The sequence below is a fragment of the Galeopterus variegatus genome, unplaced genomic scaffold (assembly GCF_000696425.1).
Source record: "Galeopterus variegatus unplaced genomic scaffold, G_variegatus-3.0.2 Scaffold1299, whole genome shotgun sequence".
NCBI lineage: Eukaryota > Metazoa > Chordata > Mammalia > Dermoptera > Cynocephalidae > Galeopterus > Galeopterus variegatus.
This window is the reverse complement of record NW_007727410.1, coordinates 231,952-253,410: the sequence shown is the minus strand read 5'-3', so window position 1 is coordinate 253,410 and position 21,459 is coordinate 231,952. Positions and strand designations below refer to the sequence as shown.

Here is a 21,459-nt window from a genome sequence, read left to right as displayed (position 1 = left end):
ATTGGTCATTCCCCGCTGTACACTCTCTTAACCACACGAGGGTATTTGGGAAGAGGAAGGGGAGTATGATGGTTACAAAATACTACTCATTCTAAAATGTTTAGTTAGATTAAGCAAACTAGTTCTTCCTCATCAAAACAAATCAGTAAAACTGGTTTTGAGTGCAAAGAAAAAGTACAGTTGTCTTCAATCTTTTTAAAGAGATGATGTAAGTTTATGATCTTTGCTTGAACATAAAATCCCACAATTAAATGTTTTAGCTTTTAGAATATTTTTCATATGCCTGAGAAATCAAATTATACACAGTCCTGTCTTTGATCCTAGAGAAAAATTTTTCTCCAGATTAGCATGCCCCAATGCATACACAATTAAAAATAAAAGTGGCAAAATTACAATTGAAAAATAAATGCAAGTAACTTAGAAATAATTACTGTTGGCTCTGTGTGCCTAAAATTGAGAAAAGCCTAGTATACAGAATTAAGCAAGAAGGATCACATGGGAGTCAACAGACCTTAATGAAAAACTTAACCTTTTACTCGGCAAGGCGAAGGCTATATTTTCATAGTTTTCCCCAGAAATCAGGACAGTTAATAGCTGTTTAGGGAGAAAGAACTATGAATTGCATTATAAGAGGATAAGACTAATTCATCAAAGAATTACTTTAAATTACTACGTGAATTAAATGTTAATTAAAAAATGCAATGACTTTAAGGAAAAAAAAAAAAAACAAAATAAACAGCAACTCCCAATGCTTGAGTCTCCAAAAACAAGTACTGTAAAACTAAACCATGGAAAGGCTTGTTACTAGCCTTTTGTACAATTCACAAATATTTTTTGAGCATAGTATTCTTGAGTACTGCTCTAGGCACTGGAGCTCCATGGTCAATGAAACGGACAAGATCTCTGCTCTCATGGAACTTATATTCTACCATACAATAAAAAAACAACCTAAAAAACAAAGCAAAAACAGGATAAGAACATACAAAGTGAATGGGGGTAAGAAGGCTCCTTGGAAGACAGGACATTTGAGTTAGGACCCAAATGACATGAAAGAGACAGCCATGTGACAATCTGGGAACAGAATTTTCTAGGCAAAGACAATACAAAATACAAAGGTACTATAAAAATTTTTGATGGATTATCTCTAAATCAAGTTCTTTTAATAAAAAGCATTATCCAGTGATTCCTATGTATGCTACTGTTTGAAAACCATTGATTGTAAAAACCCTAAATGGCAAATAAATAGTATGAAATGATCAGGACAGGATTAAAATAAGAATAACATTAGTTCATGATAAGAAGCATTTTATAGAATGCTAAGCATATGCTATGCACTGTGCTAAATGATATAGTCTCATTTTCAGGATGAAGACACATTTTAAGATACCCATGACATTTATTTTATTTTTTTATTTTTATTTTTTTTGTCTTTTTCCATGTCCGGCAACGGATCGCAACCCTCAGTGTCGCCCCCGTACCGGACCGGGACCGGCAACGGGATCGCAACCCTCGGTGTTGCCCCCGTGCCTCGCTCAGCCAGTGAGCGGGAACTGGTCTGTATGTGGGATCCGAACCCTCGGCGGGAGCGCAGCCGCACTTCCCAAGCGGCGCACTAGCGCAGTGCGCCACCGGGCCGGCCCGATACCCATGACATTTATAATTAACCATATTTAAACTAACTTAGTGATAAAGTAGGTCAAAAGTGGCTGAATAGATGAAGATACTCAATCTTCCTCTTAAATCATGCAAAATTTTTTTTTTTTTTGTGACCGGTAAGGGGATCGCAACCCTTGGCTTGGTGTCCTCCACACCGCGCTCAGCCAGTGAGCACACCGGCCATCCCTATATAGGATCCGAACCCGTGGCGGGAGCACCACTGCGCTCCCAGCACCGCACTCTCCCGAGTGCGCCACGGGGTCAGCCCAAATCATGCAAAATTTAAAACACCAAGCTAGCATTTCACTTATTAGATATCCAAAAATGCTAATGACTCATAATATTCAAGGTTGGTGAGGGCTAGAGTGAAGGAATGCTCTCATTCAATATAGTTGTGTCAAAATTGTTTTAACTTTTTTTAACTAACAAAAATTATATATATTTATGGTGTACAACATGATGTTTTGAGATAATTAAACATTATGGAATGGCCGAATCAAGCTAATTAACATGCATTATCTCATATACTTATTTAATTTTTTTTGTTACAAATTCTCACTAGTTACCAACATTGATGACAAACTCTCATGCTGTGCATATTCTGATTATATGCCACACCTTAATGACTCCCACATGACTGCATAAAATTGCATTTAGAAATGTTCTTTATGTATTGCTTATAGTAGTAAAAAATTGAGAACATCCCTAATGACTATCAATAAGGGATTAAATAAATACATAATGAAATATCTATAGTATACAATACTACGCAGTGCTAAAAAAAAGTGATGATGAAAATTGATGAACACTGAAATGAAAAAATGTCCAATATACATTATAAAAGGAAAATAATGCATGTTTGTATATAATTTTTGTGTTAACAGAAGTATGCTAATATTTATAAAACATACATGTTTACTTACAGAAAATATCTAGAAGGACAAATACTAAGTCGTTACTAGTAGTTCTTCTCTTATGACTGGGATTGGTGAGGAGAGTAAGAACAGAAAGGATAAACAAGAGACTTCTTTTTAAATTTCATAAATGTAGTTTTTAAATGTCTAGGGTTCTGGTCAAGATGGTGGAATAGATGGTTCCCAGTGTTACTCTCTCTCACAAATCAACCAATTTACAGCTATAAAAATATAACATCAGCCAAGCTGGAGCCACTGGGGCTCAGGGGAAGAGGAGGAGAGACCTACGGAGTTCATGAAGGTAGGAGAAACCAAGATGAGAGAAAGAAAAAGCTGCTCTGACCGTTTTGGTCCATGGCTGCTTTAATGCTGGAACTGATGAGCGCATGGAGCAGGAACAAGCAGAAGCCACAGCTGTGCCCTTCAGATGGAGTTACTTTGAGGCAGCAGGAGAGAAGAGGGCCTTGGCAGCCCCCAGGACAACAAGACCACTAATAGGGTTCCCGTGGATCCACGCAGGAGGAGCCAGAACAACTGAAAAAAGGGAGCCATTTAGAGGCTGGTGAGTCATTGCAAGGACCAGTGCAGGGCCCGTCCCATGGGAAGTGTTTGGAGCACAGACGGTGGGTGAGATGGGCACACTGGGAGAATACTGGGACACAGCAAGGACAGCCAACCTGTCCCCTAATCAACACAGGACCACTCAGAGGAGAATGATCAGGAGTGCAGAATTGCACGGGGTGCAGTTTGATGAAAAAACTCAGGCCCAGATCAGAGATTCTACAGAACACAGATCCACCGGGTCTCTGGAGAGTCGGAAGTACCTATAAGATCAACCATTAAACCCTGAGCTGCACAAAAAGCCTTCTCTAGGTAACAGCAGCAAAGCAGCAATTTAAACAACCACACAGCTCAAGTATTGGTTCCCGCAGGAAGTTCCCCCGTGTTAGAAGTAAGCAAAGGACAAAAAATTAGTTCTGGCCCAGGCACACCACCAGCACCTTGGGGCCTGCCAGGGGACCTGAGGCATGGAGAAGGGGACCAGACCCCCCTCCCACAACCAGGCACACCAAGCCAGCGCCTTGTGTCCCACCCAGTGACCCAAGGCATGGAGCTGGGGACCGGACCCTCTTCCCACAACCAGGCACACCATGCCAGTGCCTCAGGGCCCACCTGGGGACCAAGGCATGGAGAAGGGGACTGGACCCTCCTCCCACAACCAGACACATGGCATCAGCGCCTTGGGGCCTGCCCAGGGACCAGAGGCATGGAGAAGGGGACCAGACATACCCCACAAACAGGCACACTGCCAGCACCAAGGAGCATGCCAAAAATATCACCTCCATGTGGGTGGCCCACCACAGCTACCACAATAACCATGGCTGCTGTGAAAGTGGCTAGATGCCACAACCACCACACAGATGGTCCGCCAACCACTGGAGTGCATTCACACAAGGAGAGTCACCAGCAGAGACAAAGAAAAGAAGAGGACGTCTCTCACCACAAAGCCCATTTCAGAGTGACAGAAGAAGCATCGGCTCTACAATAATATTGGGGGAACTGATCACACCTCTCAGCATTGGACAGATCATCTAGGCAACAAATTAACAGAGTAACCATTATTCTTTCAGAAGGAGAGAAGAAATCAAGGGTAATTAGGGGGGGGGAATGGGGGAAGGGGAGAGATTGGACAAGGGGCATAAAGAATAATTACGATTTGTAACAATATATATGCTAGTAATATTGATTTGATCATACCTCAATGTTCAACCCCAAAAATATGTATAATCGATTTTGATTCAATAAATAATATAAATTTTAAAAGATGAAAAAATAAAAAATAAACTTCTCACCCCCTCAAAAAATAATAATAAATTTCATAAATGTTTATACCACTTTTCCCCCACTGAACATAAATTACTTTAGAGAAACTTTTAAAAACTTTTTTATCAATACTTTGGAGTTGGGATAAGGTCTTTCCAGAGTTCCTTATATCAGGGAACACAGAAATGCCCCCAAATATTGAACTAAATATAATGTCATTCCTTAAAATAAAATTCTATCTGTATTACAATTAATAGAAAACCATTATACAAAAGTAGTGTATTTAGGATACCTTTTAACTACATTTCAGTGGCATTCCATCACGTAAAATAAAGTCCAATGTGGTTTAGAAAGCCTTTTGGGATCTAGTCCTGTGCTTCTCAAGCTTTAATCATGCAACTCACCTGTGGGTCCTGATAAAACGTAGACTCTGATTCAGTAGTCTATGATGGGGCCAAAAAGTCCCCATTTCTAAGTTCTGTAGATCACACTTTGAGTTCATACCTCACCACTCCCACACTTTAGATTTAGTGAATTACCACTCTTCCCCACCCACCATGTTCTTCATACCTCAGGCAGATGTCAATGCTGCTTCCAGATTCCTTGCAACCCCTATGAACTTATGTTCCAGAATTTATCACATTTGCTATACACGAGTCCATCTCCCTATCAGATTATGAGTTTGAGGATACGAAATGTCTATCCTCAGCACATAGATATTCAATAAATGTGTTCTGAGTACAAGTCACTAAGGTATCAAGTTCCTGCCCCCACTTTGAAATAGTGGTTACCACAATCACTTTCATTCCATAACATTTTCTTTTAAGTAAAATTCAGTAAAAAAAAAAAAACTGAATTAATCTCTTAAATTAAAATATAAGACAACACATATTTAAAATTAAAGTAAAATGTCACACTATTTGATGAGATGTTTTCCTCATTGCTGAAAAAAGGTTAAAGTCATTTCATTTTGAGGTAAAAAGGACAAAACAAGGATTATACATTTTGGTACTTTTAATTTAAATAATTTAAAAAAATAAGAATGGCATCAAATTTCTAATATATCTTTCCTATTTAAGTGTATTAGGACTCTTTTATTGTTTTTTAAAAACAGATGACACAATAACATCTTAAACAAAATGCTTATACAGGCAGCCGTCCCTTTACCACTCACCTTCCTCATCTATCCATTTCATGGTGAAAAGCTGTTCATTGTCAAAAGAACACATGTCTCGAACCTCACTGCAAAGGCCCTCAAAGGAGATGGAAGGTTCAAAATGTGTTATCATGATATCTCTGAAAAAGAAAAGGAGTTTTAAGTTTGAAAACGATTAAAATTTTATTTACATTTATTGAATGGCTGACGATTTGAGACTTCAGCTATTTTGTGTGTGTATCAACATGCACTGCTTCCAGTAAACTATCTCTGGAAAGCAAAAATTAAAATATCAATATTAAATAATGACTTAAAAATAAAAATATTGGATTTTTGAGAAACCTTAATTCAATCTCCCCTCACTCTGGAAAACCACCCTAACTGCTCTAACAGATGATAGTCCCACTTCTTTAATGTTATTAGAAACTTACTCCTTTGGGAGGCATTCCACTCTACAGATGAACAGTTCTATTACTGATAAGCTTCTGCCTTATATTTAACTGAAATTTATTTCAATCACTAGCCTCAGATCTCCCCTCCCCCAAAGTCTACCCTTCATCTAAGAGATGACACATCTCCATTGGCTTTGACTTCCACAGATTAACTACCCATGAGTCTGTTAATTGTTCTGTGTATGGCATGACATCTTCGTTTTCACCTTTTTCCAAAAGAATTACAGTTTGTCAAAATTGGTTTTAAAGTGACATATTTTAAGGTAGGTACTCAAAAAACATAGGAATAAATAAATAATAAATGTGTATTTACTTTTGTATTGGTGTTAGATGAGCAACAATTATTTAAATAAATTCACCTAGCAGCTATTCACTATAAGACTTAAAACCGTAACAAAATGTTTTACAGTAGAGGCCTGGCATTTCCTCCAAGGAGCCATGAAAAGGCTTCCTACAGTCTAATCTCCATACAGCAGCCACAGTGATCCTTTCAAATACAAGTCACATAGACTGAATGACTCTTAATTTAACACTTATATAGTGATACCTGTGTTAGACTCTGTTCTAAGGGTTAAACTCTTCAAATACCTCTCCCCTCAGGTAGAATAAAATCCAGAGTCCCTGGAAGGGTCTACAAGGCCCTGTGTGAACTGGTCCTGGCTACCTCTCTGACTGACCTCTCCTACCACTGGACAGGTAAACAAATGTTTATAGTCCACCATCTGCGCCAGCTACAACATAAGCTTGGTAAAAGCAGGGACTTTGTTTTCTTCATTATATTCCTAGAGGCCAATGCAGTGCCTAGCACAGAATGGCTGTTCAAATGGGTATTCGATAAATATTTGCTGAAGGAAGGAGGAAATGACACTGTTAGGAACTGTGAACAGACATGGGTTAGTCAGAACGCAGAGTAGGAAACAGGAATTAAAATTTTTAGTCATCTGCAAAAAATGTTACAACTGCAGTCTTTAGGGGATATAGAAGGTAAGCAGAGAGCCAAGCAGGCATAGAAATTGAATGGCCTTTTCTTGGTTATCATTTTCTTCTAAGCATCTCATATTTTTCTGCCCCTGCCTCTTAGAACTCTCTTGCTTTGGCTTTCATAACTATATGCTTCCCTGTCTCTCATTCGATACTATTCTGAACACTTAGGTCTCCTTTTGTCTTCAATCACAATACATTCTCTCATATTCATTCTCTCTCTCTCTCTCTGAAACCTAATTCACATTCAATGTTTTTACTATTATCTCTACATAGATGTCTCCTAAATCTGTAATTCCAACTCTGTGAGGTATTTAAGATTCTTGGTAATCTGGTTCCAACTTCTACTTTCAACTTGATCCCAGCACTCCCAACACAAATACTCTGTTATAGACAGCTGATTTACTCACCCATTAAGATCTTGATTATCCAAGTCTAATCCTGATATTCCCTCAGTTAATGGAGGGTGGAAGGAACTACTCTTAATGGGCGCTTCGACATCATCTTCCAATAAACCTTTTCAACCACACAAGTCTAAAGGTCTATACTTCTAAACCTGTCCAAAATGTATCTTATGTTCCGTCTTTTGTTATTTAGTTCATAATATACTGATAAAGCATCCTCAACTAAATTGTTAACAAATGAAAGAAAAAATTCTTTTTTTTTTTATTTTGTCAATATACAATGTAGTTAGTTATTGTGTCCCATATGAAAGAAAAAATTCTTAGACTTTTTAATATATTCACAAAACTGTTAACACAATAGGGACTCAAATATTTCTTGACTGAATGTAGAAGAAATACTTTCTATGAGAAACCTATCTTCCAGCAAATGCACTTTTGACAGGTATATATTATTAAGTTTACTTTCCTATAAACATTTATAAAATACTTATTATGTTCCAGATGTTTAAACAGGACTTATTTAATCCTCACGATAACAGTCAAACTAAACATACTAATCCCATTTTATAGATTTTAAAAGCAAGGAACAAAGGCATACTTAACAGAGTCTCACAGAAAATAAAACAGGAATTCAAATCAGAATCTCCCAATGACACCTGTGGTGCGTGCTGTGATCTGACCTTCTCTCTCTCCCACCACACTCCCAGAATCCACTATCAGCAATGGAGAATTTATTATCTCTGCTGCTGGGAGTGCTGCCAGTAGACAATCTTCAGCTGTCAGCCCCCATCAGAGATTTGACTTGACTCCTTGTCTATGATCATACTCCATTCCTGGAGCAAACCACAACCAATGACTAACTGGATGTGGGAGTAGAAAGGCCTTAGATACAACACAGGAAAGCTCTAAAGTGTCAACTCATCTTCAGCCTGGAGGGTCAACTGAGGTTTCCGTTGAGACTTCAGGGCAGCTTGATTTCTTTTTTTGCCTAAGCTTGTGCTATAATTTGAATGTGTGCCCCCTCAAAATTCATGTTAAGCTTAATATCCACTGTGGTAATATTTAAGAGGTTGGGCCTTTTGGGAAGTTAATAAGTCATGAGGGCTCCACCTTCATGAATGGATTAGTGCCTTATGAAAGGGCTGAATGGAATTAGCTTAGGCCCTTTTTTGCTCTTCTATCTCTTCTGCCATGTGAGGACCCAGTGTTTGTCCCTTCTGGAGGACCTAGAGACAAAGTGCTGTCTTGGAAGAAGAAATCAGGCCCTCATCAGACACGAATCTTCTGGCACTTTCATCTTGGACTTCACAGCGTCCAGAATTGTGAGAAATAAATTTCTGTTCTTTATAAATTACCCAGGCTATAGTATTTTGTTATAGCAGCACAAACTATGATTGCTTGCTTCCTTCCCTTCTCTTCTCTTCCACGCCAGTCAATCAGAAAAGCACTCCTGTATAAACCTCCTGCATGTAAATCTCCTGAGATACCACTTTACACAGCAGAATCCACCCCAATGCACATGTCTTAGCCTGTTCAGGCTGCTAAAATAAAATACCATAGACTGGGTAGCTTATAATCAACAGAAATTTATTTTTCAGAGTTCTGGAGGCTGGGAAGTCCAAGATCAAGGCACCAGTAGATTTTGTGCCTGCTGAAGCCCTAATTTCTGGTTCAAATAGAATAGCATCTTCTATCTGTGTCCTCTGAGATCTCTTTTATAAGGGCACTAATCCCATACATGTGGGTGGAATCACCTCCCCAAATCCCCACTTTTTAATACCATCACCTTGGGGGGTAGGGTTCAACATATAAATTTTGGGATGACACAAACACTCAGACCACAGCAGCAAAATTATTATCAAATGACATTTTTTGACAAAAATATAATAAATACAAAGTCAATTTCACTTTTTTTAGTGCTTTATCACTTAATTTCAGTTTTTTTAAGTGTAATTTTATTTTTTTAATTTATTTTTTAAATTTTATTTTATTTTGTCAATATACAATGTGGTTGATTATTGTGGCTCCCCCTGTCTCCCCCCTCCCTCCCAACAAGGTCATATCTATTCTCTTGTCTTATCAATTTCAAGGAGTTTTAGTCAATTTCACTTTTTTAAGAGACTGGTTAATGAAAAATATAATCCTTCTTTTGGAGATTAAATTAGTCTACCTTACTACATGAAGCTAGTTAGTTTTCTTTATTCTTCAGAGAATATACATTGCCAACATATATAAATTATACATTTTTTCTACCATGTAAAGTTATTTTATTATAAAATTTATTTTCTAATTAAATATGAATAAAATATAAAACATAAATTAAAAGTAAATCTTATAAATATTATTTTAAATATTTTTTAATTTTATTTTTTAAAAATAAAGCAAAAATAGAAAACAATTCCTTCCAGTGACATTAAAAGACAAGGTTTGGCCTGTTAGCTCACTTGGGAAAGGGTGTTGCTGGTAACACCAAAGTCAAGGGTTTGGATCCCTGCAGAGGCCAGCTGCCAAAAAAAGAAAAAGAAAGAGAAAAACTGCTTGCCTTAAAACAATCTTTCTTTCAAAGTACCCTCAAGGTTACTAGTATGAAGGTGTAAGGATTGGGAGAATGTAATTTGGTATTAAATTGGAAGAGAAGAAAGCCTCCTATAGACTTTCTGCGGCAAAGAACAAATGTGGTTACCTTCTTTGAACGCAAGGGTAAAAACTTGGGAACATCAGACATCATCAAGGTATGACTTCCTTATTAAAGTCCACATGGAGTTAAAATTAACACATATGTAAGCATATCTGTAAACAACAGGGATTTTTCAGAAATCTTATTTTTCAAGAGCTAAAAAATATTTATCAGAAAATATAAGTATTTTTAAAACATCTGTGTAATCCTTAAAAAGTATAAGTACATACAACCTTAAGAGACTCAATGAAAGAGTTATGCTATATCAACTAACACTCCTTAAGTTCCAGGAACTGAAGCATTTAAGGGAGTTTTATATAAACACTTATCTTAAGTAATTGGGAAAGCACAATGTTCATAGCATTCCATAATCACCAGATCCTAATTATAGTATCAAAGCTAAAAATGAGCTGGAAAATAAATATACCACATTCTAAAGGTATAAAACAAATTCTTGTTTAACTTCAGCATTAACATAAATTATTTTACCACTGATCTTCAACAGAATATAGTCTGCTTTACCATAAAGATTCTCAAAATGGAAAATTTTAGATATAATTTTAACTAAATTAAAAGAAAAAGAATAAAAGCATTTTTAATTTTGCGATTGGGATCCAGAAGACAAAAGTGCTTTAAGCACTCGATGTTCCTATGTTCTAAAATATAGACTCTAAAGTTTTTCCTAAGGACTAATTGCTTTTAAAAATAAACCCCCAAGAGAACCACATTGAGTTCTTCTGCTATTGCAAAATAAGCTCTTCTAAATTAAATATAGACTATGCAGGTAAAAAAAAGTATATTCAATCACCAATATCACAACCAGTTTAGGCAGGATTATCCAGGGATAGTAAAACCATTGTGTAAAAGGTTTTGGGGGAACAGAATACTCAAACTATCTCAAAGTATCACCCCTGAAATTAATTATTAATTACAAAAACAGTCATAAAGCAATTTCCATTTTTTAACAATCAAGAAGATAGATAGTAGACTCAAAATAACAACTGTGAAAATATGAATTGGGCAATAAAGCAAAAAAGCAATGTTATAAAGCCCTGTCAATACAGGAAAAGGGAAAAGAAAAATTTCTCTGAAGGTTTGCTAAGTCTCAATGTTATCTGTAAAATGGAGATAATGATATTTACCTCTGAGTATTATTGTGAAGATTAAATAAAAATGAGTGCAAAACACATATTACATTTCTTGAAACATGTAGTTACATTATAAAAGTTAGTTTCTATGCTCTTTCATACTTCAAAAGGAGAAAAGGAGGCTGAGTATCTCTGAAAACACTTTATGAGATTTTTCTCACTATTGATTATATTTCATTAAGATAAAAGATCATTGCTATAATCCAATACTGTCTGGACAATGCTAGTAGCCAAATGGCTAAGATAAGAAAAATGGGGCTGACCAGTTAGTTCAGTTGGTTAGAGTGCGGTATTATACCACCAAGGTCAAGGTTTGGATCACCATACTGGCCAGCAGCCAAAAAAAAAAAAAAGGAAAAAGAAATAAGATATAAAAAGGAAGAGTCAAAACTATTACTTACAGATGACATTATCTACTTATAAATTTTAAGACAGTTAACTAAGAAATTACTAGAAGGTGGCCCATTCACTTTAAACATACAAAAATTGGCAGGATGTAATAAGCCTATGAGAATATAAGATCCCATTGGCAAAAGCAACAAAAATTTAAAATATGTAGGAACAAACTTAACAGGAAATGTACAAGACCTATGGAACAGGAACTTAAAACCTTACAGAAAAACATGAAAGAAATGAATAAATAGGTATATATCACATACTTGTAAGGCAAGGCTCAATATTATAAAATTATCAGTTTTCAAATTAACCTATAAACTCAATGCGATTCCAAATCAAAACGCCTATAGGATTTGGGGGATGGGGGGTGGGGACTTACAAAACCTTCTAAAATTCATCTGGGAGTGAAAATACACAATAGCCAAGAAAATTTGGGAATAGAAAATTAATAAGCCTTTTAACAACATATATCAAAATTAACTCTAATATTACAATAATTAAACCAATGGTGGTATGTGCAAAATAGATCTCTCCGGAAGAGTCAATAAAACAGAATATAAAGTACCTATTCACATTATGAGAAATTTAGAATAAAACAAAGTTGTTATTTCAAATCAGTAATGAAAAGACAACCTATTCAATAATGGTATTAGAATAAACTTCGAAAAAAGTAACTTGTATCAGCACACTACAAATGATCAAACCCAAACTACCAGATTTGTTGATAAGATAATCACCTAAAAAGCTGCATAATAAAAATAGTAAAGGGCCGGCCCGGTGGCGCACTGGATAGTGCGCCGCTTGGGAGTGCGGCGGCGCTCCCGCCGAGGGTTCGGATCCCATGTGGAGACCTGTTCCCGCGCGGAGCGGGTGCGACACCGAGGGTTGCGATCCCATTGCCGGTCAGTAAAAAAGACAAAAAGGAAAAAAAAAATAAAATAAATAAATAAATCATCTCTCAATTACTTATAGGGCTGGCCCGGTGGTGCACTGCTACAGTGCGCCGCTTGGGAAGTGCGGTGGCGCTCCCGCCGAGGGTTCGGATCCCACATGCAGACCGGCCGCTCACTGGCTGAGCGAGGTGCGGGAGCAACACCGAGGGTTGCGATCCCGTTGCCGGTCCCGGTCCGGTACGGGCGTGACACTGAGGGTTGCGATCCGTTGCCGGTCACGAAAAAAGACAAAAAAGAAAAAAAAAAATAGTAAAACTTTTTTCAATGATAAACACATCTACCTAAGACAGCAAACCCAGAAGCCATTAAAAAAAGACCAGATTTGATTACATAAAAATGCTGACAACGCAGACAAAATATTAATGCCCCACTAAAAAATTAATTTAAAAAAAAATAGAAAAATAGGCAAAAGATATGAATAGAGTGCTGGCCAGTTAGCTCAGTTGGTTTGGTTAGAGCATGGTGCTGGTAACACCAAGGTCAAGGGTTCACATTCCCATACTGGCCAGCTGCAAAAAAACCCCCTCAAAACAACGCCCCCCTACACACAAAAAAATATGAATGGACAATCCAGAGGAAATATGAGTTATCGATAATGTATAAAAAGACACTTGTAAAAAAAATAAAAGCTACCATTTTTTGTCAATCCAATTGACAAAAATTTAAAAGACAGATAACATACAATGGGAGCATAAGGAAAAAACTTCACCTGTACACTGTTGTTGAGAATGCAAATTGAGTAGTTTTTTGGAGGACTATATCAAAATTTAAAATAGGCATATCTTTGACCATGGTTGCAAGAATATAAATTAATTATAAGGATTTTTCTTCAACATTATTTGAAATAGTGATTTAATGAATAAAACGTTAGATGTTCATCAATCAGAAAAAGTATTAAATAAATTATGGTATAACAATACTATGGAACACTATGTATCATCTATAAAGAATGAGATCCACTTACCTGTCTATCCATCTATCTGTCTGTCCTGGCACAGAAATATGACCATGAATGGAAAAAATCAAGTTGCAGAAGCATGTGTAGAAATATGAACCCTTTATTAGAAAATAAAAGGAAGTGTCTATGTGTGTGTATGTTTATACATATCTATACTCATAGACATATTGATATGGTATAGAATATTTCAAACTGTTAACAATGGCTGCTCTTAGAAAGTGGGAATAAGAGACTACAGAGGTAATTTCCACTTTATGTATTTCTGTATGTTTAAAATTCAGCTTTAGTGTCCTGCCTTTGTGATCTGCATTTGGCCACTCATGGCATTTTTGTTTCTATCATCATTCTCAGCCACATTCCTACATAGGTTAGCTGTCACGCACAGTGCTTGCAACATAGAGCAGGCACGTAATAAATGATTGTTCAGTTAATTCTGGACATTTCCACCTGGATGCTTCATCAGCACTCAGAATTCAGTTAACTGTTTCAGGTAATGAATTACCTTCTCCCACAAGTCTCTTCCTTCTATATTCTTCAGTCTCTCTCAAAAAGAAATGAGTTGTCAAATTCCTCTCTCCCCCACAGGCAATTAATCTCTAATTCGTATCAATTCTACCCCCTAAGGTCTCCATTGAATCCATACCCTCTTTTCCATCTCCTTAGAATCTCTTACCTGGACTACTTCAAAAGCCTCCAAATTAGTCTCATTCATCACCAATCCATCTCCCACAAGAGATCCATCTCCCACATCTTTCTAAAAGAAGAGAGATCTTTCTAAAATGCAGATCTGATCATGTATCTCTTTTACTTAAAATCTTCACTAATCAGAAAAGGTCTGAACTCCACAGCATGACATTCAAGGGCAAACTTTATTGGCCTCATGTCTCATCAGTGCCCACTTTGCACTTTATATCCTAATAGGTAATAAATATGAGACTAACAATCAAACCAATCTTAATTCCCCAAACTTATCACGCAGTTGTTCAATACCTGGAATGAACCCCCACCCAACATTATCATTCACCAAGCAAAGTCCTATTTATCCTTTAAAAGCCTTAGACAGGGCTGGTCTGTTAGCTCAGTCGGTTAGAGCATTATGCGCTGATTACACCAAGTTCTAGGGTTTGATCCCTGTACCGGCCAGCTGACAAAAAAAAAAAAAGCCTCAGACGTTTCATCCTCTAGGAAAGCTTCCCTCACCCCAGGCTCCTCCCCAATACCCCAATATCTATCCCTGCAAATACCTTACACACACACACACACACACACACACACACACACACGCCTTGTATTATCTACTTCTACATCCTCTGTGCCCATGACAGCACCATGTGCCTAGATTATAGTAGATGTTAAGCAATATTTATTAAACTGAGTTTAAATAATCTCTGGTAATATTTGAAATCCTAAGCAAGACCGGAATTTTAAAAATTCATGTTTTTAATTAGGCTCATTTCAACCATAAAAAAACAAACACTCAAGTTACCTTAAAAAGAGGGTAGAAGTGGGAGTTATATTAGAAAGCTGTCATGAACTAAGGAGTTCTAGGGAGAATTTTTCTGCACAGAGCTGCTTCTTTCTTGTCTGTTTCTTCAGACCTTTAGTTTGCAACATGGTCAGTTCTGGCCTCAACACCCTCTCCCTCCAACTCTTCAGTTTCTCCCTCAACTCTTCTCCAGGGCTGACAAGCAATTTATCTCCATGTTATCTAATTCAAATTTATGAGAAGGTTTTTTTATTTGGTTTACTTTTCGGCACCAGGCCTCCATGCTCTATTTTTTTTGTCTCTGGCCAAGCTACGATCAGCTGCCCTATGGTTAGGTGCCATACCAGGACCAATCAACTAATTCCCTCAAACCTCAACTCAAGATACTATTTTTATTTCCGTAGAACGATTACTAAAGTATAATGCTAAAATAATTTTGCAATACTTTTAAAAACAAGTCCTGCCAAGACTTGTTCACAGTGAGAAAAATCCTGCATATTTCCTCACCAAATCAGCTATGCATTCTTATTTCTCTAGATGTGCACAGAAGGAATCCTCTTAATTGTTATCACTGCTCAACAGCAGTAGTTTAAAAAGCATTTTTATGAAGTTTTTGCATAATTTCACTTAAATATATAAAGAAATGAGTAGTCCAGACATTGCCAAGTTAAATTCTATCCCATAATATCAAGTAACTTTATACAACAGCAATCTATCAGTAACCAACAAAACCTGTTTCTCTTCCTCCAATCTAACACCAGTGGGTAATGACTGAAAAAGGCCACTCACTGAAAAGCAGCCATGTTGGGGACAGAGGGGTGCAGGCCAGGAGACAGGCACTTTCAGGTGGTCTCCAATAAAATAGGATTCTCAGTGCCATCAATCTCCTGCTTAAAAACTAGAAAAAAACAAATTAGATGTCTATTATATCTGCGGAGACACCACATTTTCACTAAGATCAAACTTAACAAAATAAGAACACTATACAATCTTTGAAAGGAGAGGACAATTTATTCACTAAAAAATTCTAGCTATTCCAAGAGTCAACATCCACTGTAAAGAAATATTGTTAGAATGGGCAGGGGGAAAGCTACGTGACAGTGGCCATTCAGAGGATCTGAGGGAAAAGGAAACTTTTTCAAATGCAGGATGTCCTTACATTTCTTCCTATAAAGGAAGCATTTTCTATTTTAAAATCAGGTAGGTGTTCTAGTTAGCCAACCTGTTTATTAACTATCCTGATTAGTGACTCATTTTTGTTTCATCTATATTAATGAGCAGCTGACTATGTAATATCACAACTATCAGTTTAAACTATATAACGTATAATCACAACAGATCTAATTTCAGAGGATAGAAATTGGTACAATTTAGAAAGGGCTGATGTTGTCTTTAAATGAGGCTTGAAGTTAAGACACTATTAGAAAGCTTTCATTGAATAAAAACACTGAAGGCTAAGGCGTTATTCATGTCTTTCCTCAGCAAAATTTTATAGGTTTTAAAAGACAATGTTAACTTGAATGTCTTGGAGAAATTTTAGTCAAACACTAAAAAAGGTCATATGCCCTTATTCTCTTTTTTTTAATAATTGGAGCAATAAGCCAAGAAAATACGATACCTATATTATGAAAGTACTAGCAGACTTTGATTTCTTACTAACAAAAATGGGAAAAAAGAAAGAAGTACTAATTTCTCCATCTTTCATAGTCATTGAAGACTATCTAAATTTAACAAATCAAGGGCCGGCCTGTGGCTCACTTGGCAGAGTGCGGTGCTGATAACACCAAGGCCACGGGTTCAGATCCCATATAGGGATGGCCGGTTCGCTCACTGCCTGAGCGTGGTGCTGACAACACCAAGTCAAGGGTTAAGATCCCCTTACTGGCCATCTTTTGAAAAAAAATAATAATAATAAATTTAACAAGTCAAGAATTAATACTGTTGAAAGTTATAAACGTAGCCCGGATAACTAAAAATAATAGTTTAACAACCAAAATTTGAGAAAGACCAGGAGGAGAAGTAGAAGGTAGAGTGCACTGAATTTCTCACTTTTCAGTGGAAGTAATAACTAGATACTACTCAAAGTTGATAAATCATGAAAAAGAAGTACAACTTTTTTTTTTTTTTTGTCTTTTTTTTTTTTCATGTCCGGTAACGGACCCCAACCCCCAGTGTGGCGCCCGTACCGGACCGGGACCGGCAACGGGATCGCAACCCTCAGTGTTGCTCCCACGCCTCACTCAGCCAGTGAGCGGGAACCAGTCTGTATGTGGGATCCGAACCCTCAGCAGGAGCGCAGCCGCAATTCCCAAGCGGCGCACTGTAGCAGTGCGCCACCGGGCCGGCCCAAGAAGTACAACTTTTAAAGTAATAAATGCAACCTCCAGAAGAACCAAAAATAAATTGTCAACAGTGGTTACCTGTGGAGGTTGGGGGGATGGAATGGCGGACATTTTCTGTTTATTTTATACCTCTGTACAATTTGCACTTTCCTACCATGTGTATGTATTTACTTTTAAATCTAGTTCATTAAACTGTCAACAATCAGATCCCTTTAAAAAAACCAATATCTACTATATTTCATTCTCTGCACATAATGACTCATGGTCAGTCAACTTTAAAAAATGAAACGCACTCTAAAGATATATCACTCTAAAGTGATATATCTCATCCATCAAATTACAGGGAAGGTTTTTTAAAAAAAGGCAGAAGCTTTTTTCTCATCTTGCAAAATTCATGGTTGATCATCCTCAAAGTCAAAATAGCTCTTGTGACAACTACAAACTTTTAAAAAATCCACACATTTCTTGGAAGTGTTTTAAAATAAAAAACTCCTTCAATTTTTCCTGTGTTTAAGTAAAAACACAGGTATAATAGTGTCTTGTCCAATAGTAACTCCTATAAAGTACTCCTAAATACTGTCAAGCTAATAAACCAAGGCCAGAAGCTTCATGGAAGCAAACTAGTAAGTCCTTACATCAAATCAATAGAACAGTTATGGGCTTATATTTTATTTGAAATCAAAACAAGAGAAGCAATTTGAGAGTTTGCTATCTTCACTGACCCTCTCAGGAATGTAAAAGTATGCACTGCAGTTTCAGCCTTGCAGTGCTTGAGTTTTTTAAAGCAATTTACTTCTGCCTGAACAAGCAGTAAGACAGGCCAAAGCAGTTGGGTTTTCTATTAATCCTTAGTCACAAACCTTCATGTTCACACTGACATTTCACCTTTCCAATGCTCCTAAACATAATTATCTCAAAGAAATTTCAAACCACAACTGAATTTAAAGGAAGGGGGCATTTTGCATCACTGATGATAAAATATGATTGAACACAATGCTCTTAGGACTGAATTATTTCTAGTAATCACAGTAGTTGTAACTTAGGTAATAATATGAATAAAGATCACAGAATTTAAAACTGTGCCTTAGCTCGTCCTCTTCTCACCTTGCAATATCTCACCGTATTGGATGGTCCTTGAAACAACACTGACAAAGAAGGGTTAGCAAAATTTTAACTTACATATATGCAACTTAATCTTGGCGAGACATAAGTACCTAACGCACATCCCTGAAAACGCATCAACTTTACTCTTAAATATAACTCATATGTCTAATATACTGGCAGTATGACCGCAGTCCTGATACTCTTCGTGAACTCTTGAAGACGGTAAACCTGACCTACAAAACCATAGGCTTTAGGCCTTCTGATAATAAAAAGGACCAGCTAACTGACGCAGTCCTGTCCTCGAAGCCCATAGCAATTGAGATAACTGAGGGCATTACTACGAATCCTCAACTCTCAACCCCCAGTACACCCGGACCTAATGACGTAAAGCTCTACAAATTTTCAAGAGCGGTCTCTCCACCCCACCAGGTACTCCTACTCTGTTCCAAGCCTCCTCCTCCTCCTCGGACCCTATTCTGGGCCCCGGCTCCCCGATTCCTCGGCGCCCCGCACCGCACCTGGGGGCGCCCACAATCGCTCGCCCCCTTGTTCCTCCCCCGATCACTCCGTCACACATCCCGAGTCCCGTCCCCGGAGGCGCCTGCCCAGCCCAACCCGCCCACAATACCTCTAGCCCCTCATCCTCCCCTCCTCCAGGCCGAGTCCAGCTGGCCTTTCACCCCCCCTCCCGCTCCTACCCCTTCTAGGGGATACTCACCCGCGGTAGTAGGCTTTCACCCGGACCTGGTGAGAATGGTCCCCGCTGCCGCCGCCCGCGACCGTGTGGGACATGGTGCTGCTGTCCCTCTGGGTCGGCATCTCCTTACTCCCCCGCCTCAACACAGGAGGTCGAGGGTGCAGGGGGCGCGCCGGGCGCCGCGGGAGACTCCGCCGCTGAAGCCTACCCGAGAGCTGCGGTCGTCAGCTCGCCTACCTGCCCGCCTCGCCGCAGCGCCGACCCAAGGGTCGCTTCACCCAGGCAGCCGGAACCGCGCGGCTCCTCCCACCGCCAGTGACCGCCGCCGCCGCCTCTACAGCCGCCCCGACCAGCACGCCTCCCTGCCTCGGTCCCTCCCACCTAGCTGGCTCCAAAGGCCCACATTCCGGGGTAGGGAGGGCGCAACCATCAGTCCAACTCAAGGAGCCTCAATGCCGGGCTGAACCATCCTCACAGGGGCAGAGAAAGGGGGGAGGGGAATCGGAGACGCTGACGATCACTTCAGGCACCGCGGAAAGAGACCTCGTGGGAGCAGTGACAGAGGATTCACTACTGTAGTTCTATTAAAAGCCCCTTCCCTACAGGAAAAATGTTAAGAGACAAATACTGCAACATCTCACCCCAATTTCCCATCTTGGACGCGTCCGCGGTCAGCCGACTTGGCACCCCGGATACGTTTGCCATGCGGATTTCTGGGATTTGGAGTCCCCGTGGGATTCTGGGACTTGAGGTTCCTTACATGCGGAGAGCCCAATCTTCTCTCTGGTAAGATTATGTCTCTTCAGCACGCTCCGCTTAGAAATCTTGAATCCAATTTGGGCATCTGAGGGCACTGGAAATGATTGGGCCTCGTCACGATCTAGACTTTGTCCTCTGATGAATTCTCCTTCCATTTGCACAAATCATCTAAATTATACAGTTCCTTTTTTGGGGCACAAGAACGTGTTTACCCGCTCATCACAGGTATTTTTATGGAAAGAATTTAATAATATATGTAACAAATGTAATAATCAATGTAATAAAGGAAGAAACTCAACCAGACGATATGATGGAAGAGAGACTTTTCTTCCTTCGCGCCCCCCATATCTAGCCCCTGAATACTGATATTGCATGGAACAGGTGATCAATGAATACTGATATTGCATGGAACAGGTGCTCAATGAATACTTATCCAATCAATCAATCAATCCATCAGCATTTGTTCTGTTAATATTGGCTAACCAACGATTAGAAAGAAACCGTCCTTGTAACCTAATCTCTGACTTTCCTCAGGTCTTGTCTGTCACAACTAATACTGCAATCAAAGGTAGCAAAATTCCAGCCTCTGCATCAGTTCTGGTAATACCACATGCTAAAAGAATTGGAATAATCAAATAAATAGCTTTCTTTATCATGATTAAATAGGCTTGAGGGATTGACTCAACAGAGTTATGGGTGATACCTAGCTTGGTATGAAGTCCTCTGACTGCTACAAACTTGGATTATATACTCTAAATAAAATTTTCCCTTTGGGAGGTGGGGAGATGTGTTCTTGTTGAAAAACTTGGTATCAATTTTTTGGCAGTTGGGGATCTGCATGAGCATGTTAAATACGGACCAATTAGCTATGAAATATAAGTTATTTCTAAAGTGAAATGGTCAAATTTCAGTTAGATTAATGGAAAATTTAGTATGCTTGTGACATAATTAAGATTCTATCATGTTCTAAAAGGTTCCATGTCATACAAAGAGTGAAAATTTATAGAAAAATGAAGGGTAAGGCACAGAAAACTTTCTTTTCTTTCTTTTTTTTTTTTATCCTTGCACCTTTGTCAAAAATCAATTGACCAAGGCTGGCTAGTTAACTCAGTTGGTTAGAGCCAAGGGTTATAACACCAAGGTCGAGGGTTTGGATTCCCTTACCAGCCAGCCACAATCAATCAATCAATAATAATAATAATAAATAAATAAATAAAATAAAATAATCAGATGTCCAAAATGTAAGGGTTTATTTCTGAACTTTCAATTCTATTCCATTGATCAATATGTCTATCCTTACACAAGAATCACACTGTCTTCATTACTGTAGCTTTTTTTTTAGTAACTTTTAAAACAGGGAAGTGTGAGACATAACTTTGTTCTTTTTCAATGTTGTTTTGGTTATACTGGGTCTCTTACATTTCCATACGAATTTTACAATCAACTTGACAGTTTCTTTAAAAAACCCAGCTGGGATTTTCATAGAGATTGCATTGAATCTGTAGATCAGTTTGTGGGGTTTTGTCATTTTTTTTTTTTTTTTTTTTTTTTT

The 21,459-nt window shown here is 38.2% G+C and overlaps 1 protein-coding gene across 1 annotated transcript in view; it reads right to left on the bottom strand.

Moving 5' to 3' along the window:
• PRKCI (protein kinase C, iota) overlaps positions 1-19,511 on the bottom strand; it is a 63,858-nt gene extending 44,347 nt beyond the window's left edge. The window contains exons 1-2 of the mRNA XM_008576150.1: positions 19,170-19,511; positions 5,569-5,690 (exon numbers count right to left, since the gene is read on the bottom strand). Coding sequence (XP_008574372.1) covers positions 5,569-5,690; positions 19,170-19,270 — 223 coding nt within the window. The 5' untranslated portion in view covers positions 19,271-19,511. The remainder of the gene's footprint in view (positions 1-5,568; positions 5,691-19,169) is intronic.
• Between the last annotated feature and the right edge of the window lie 1,948 nt (positions 19,512-21,459).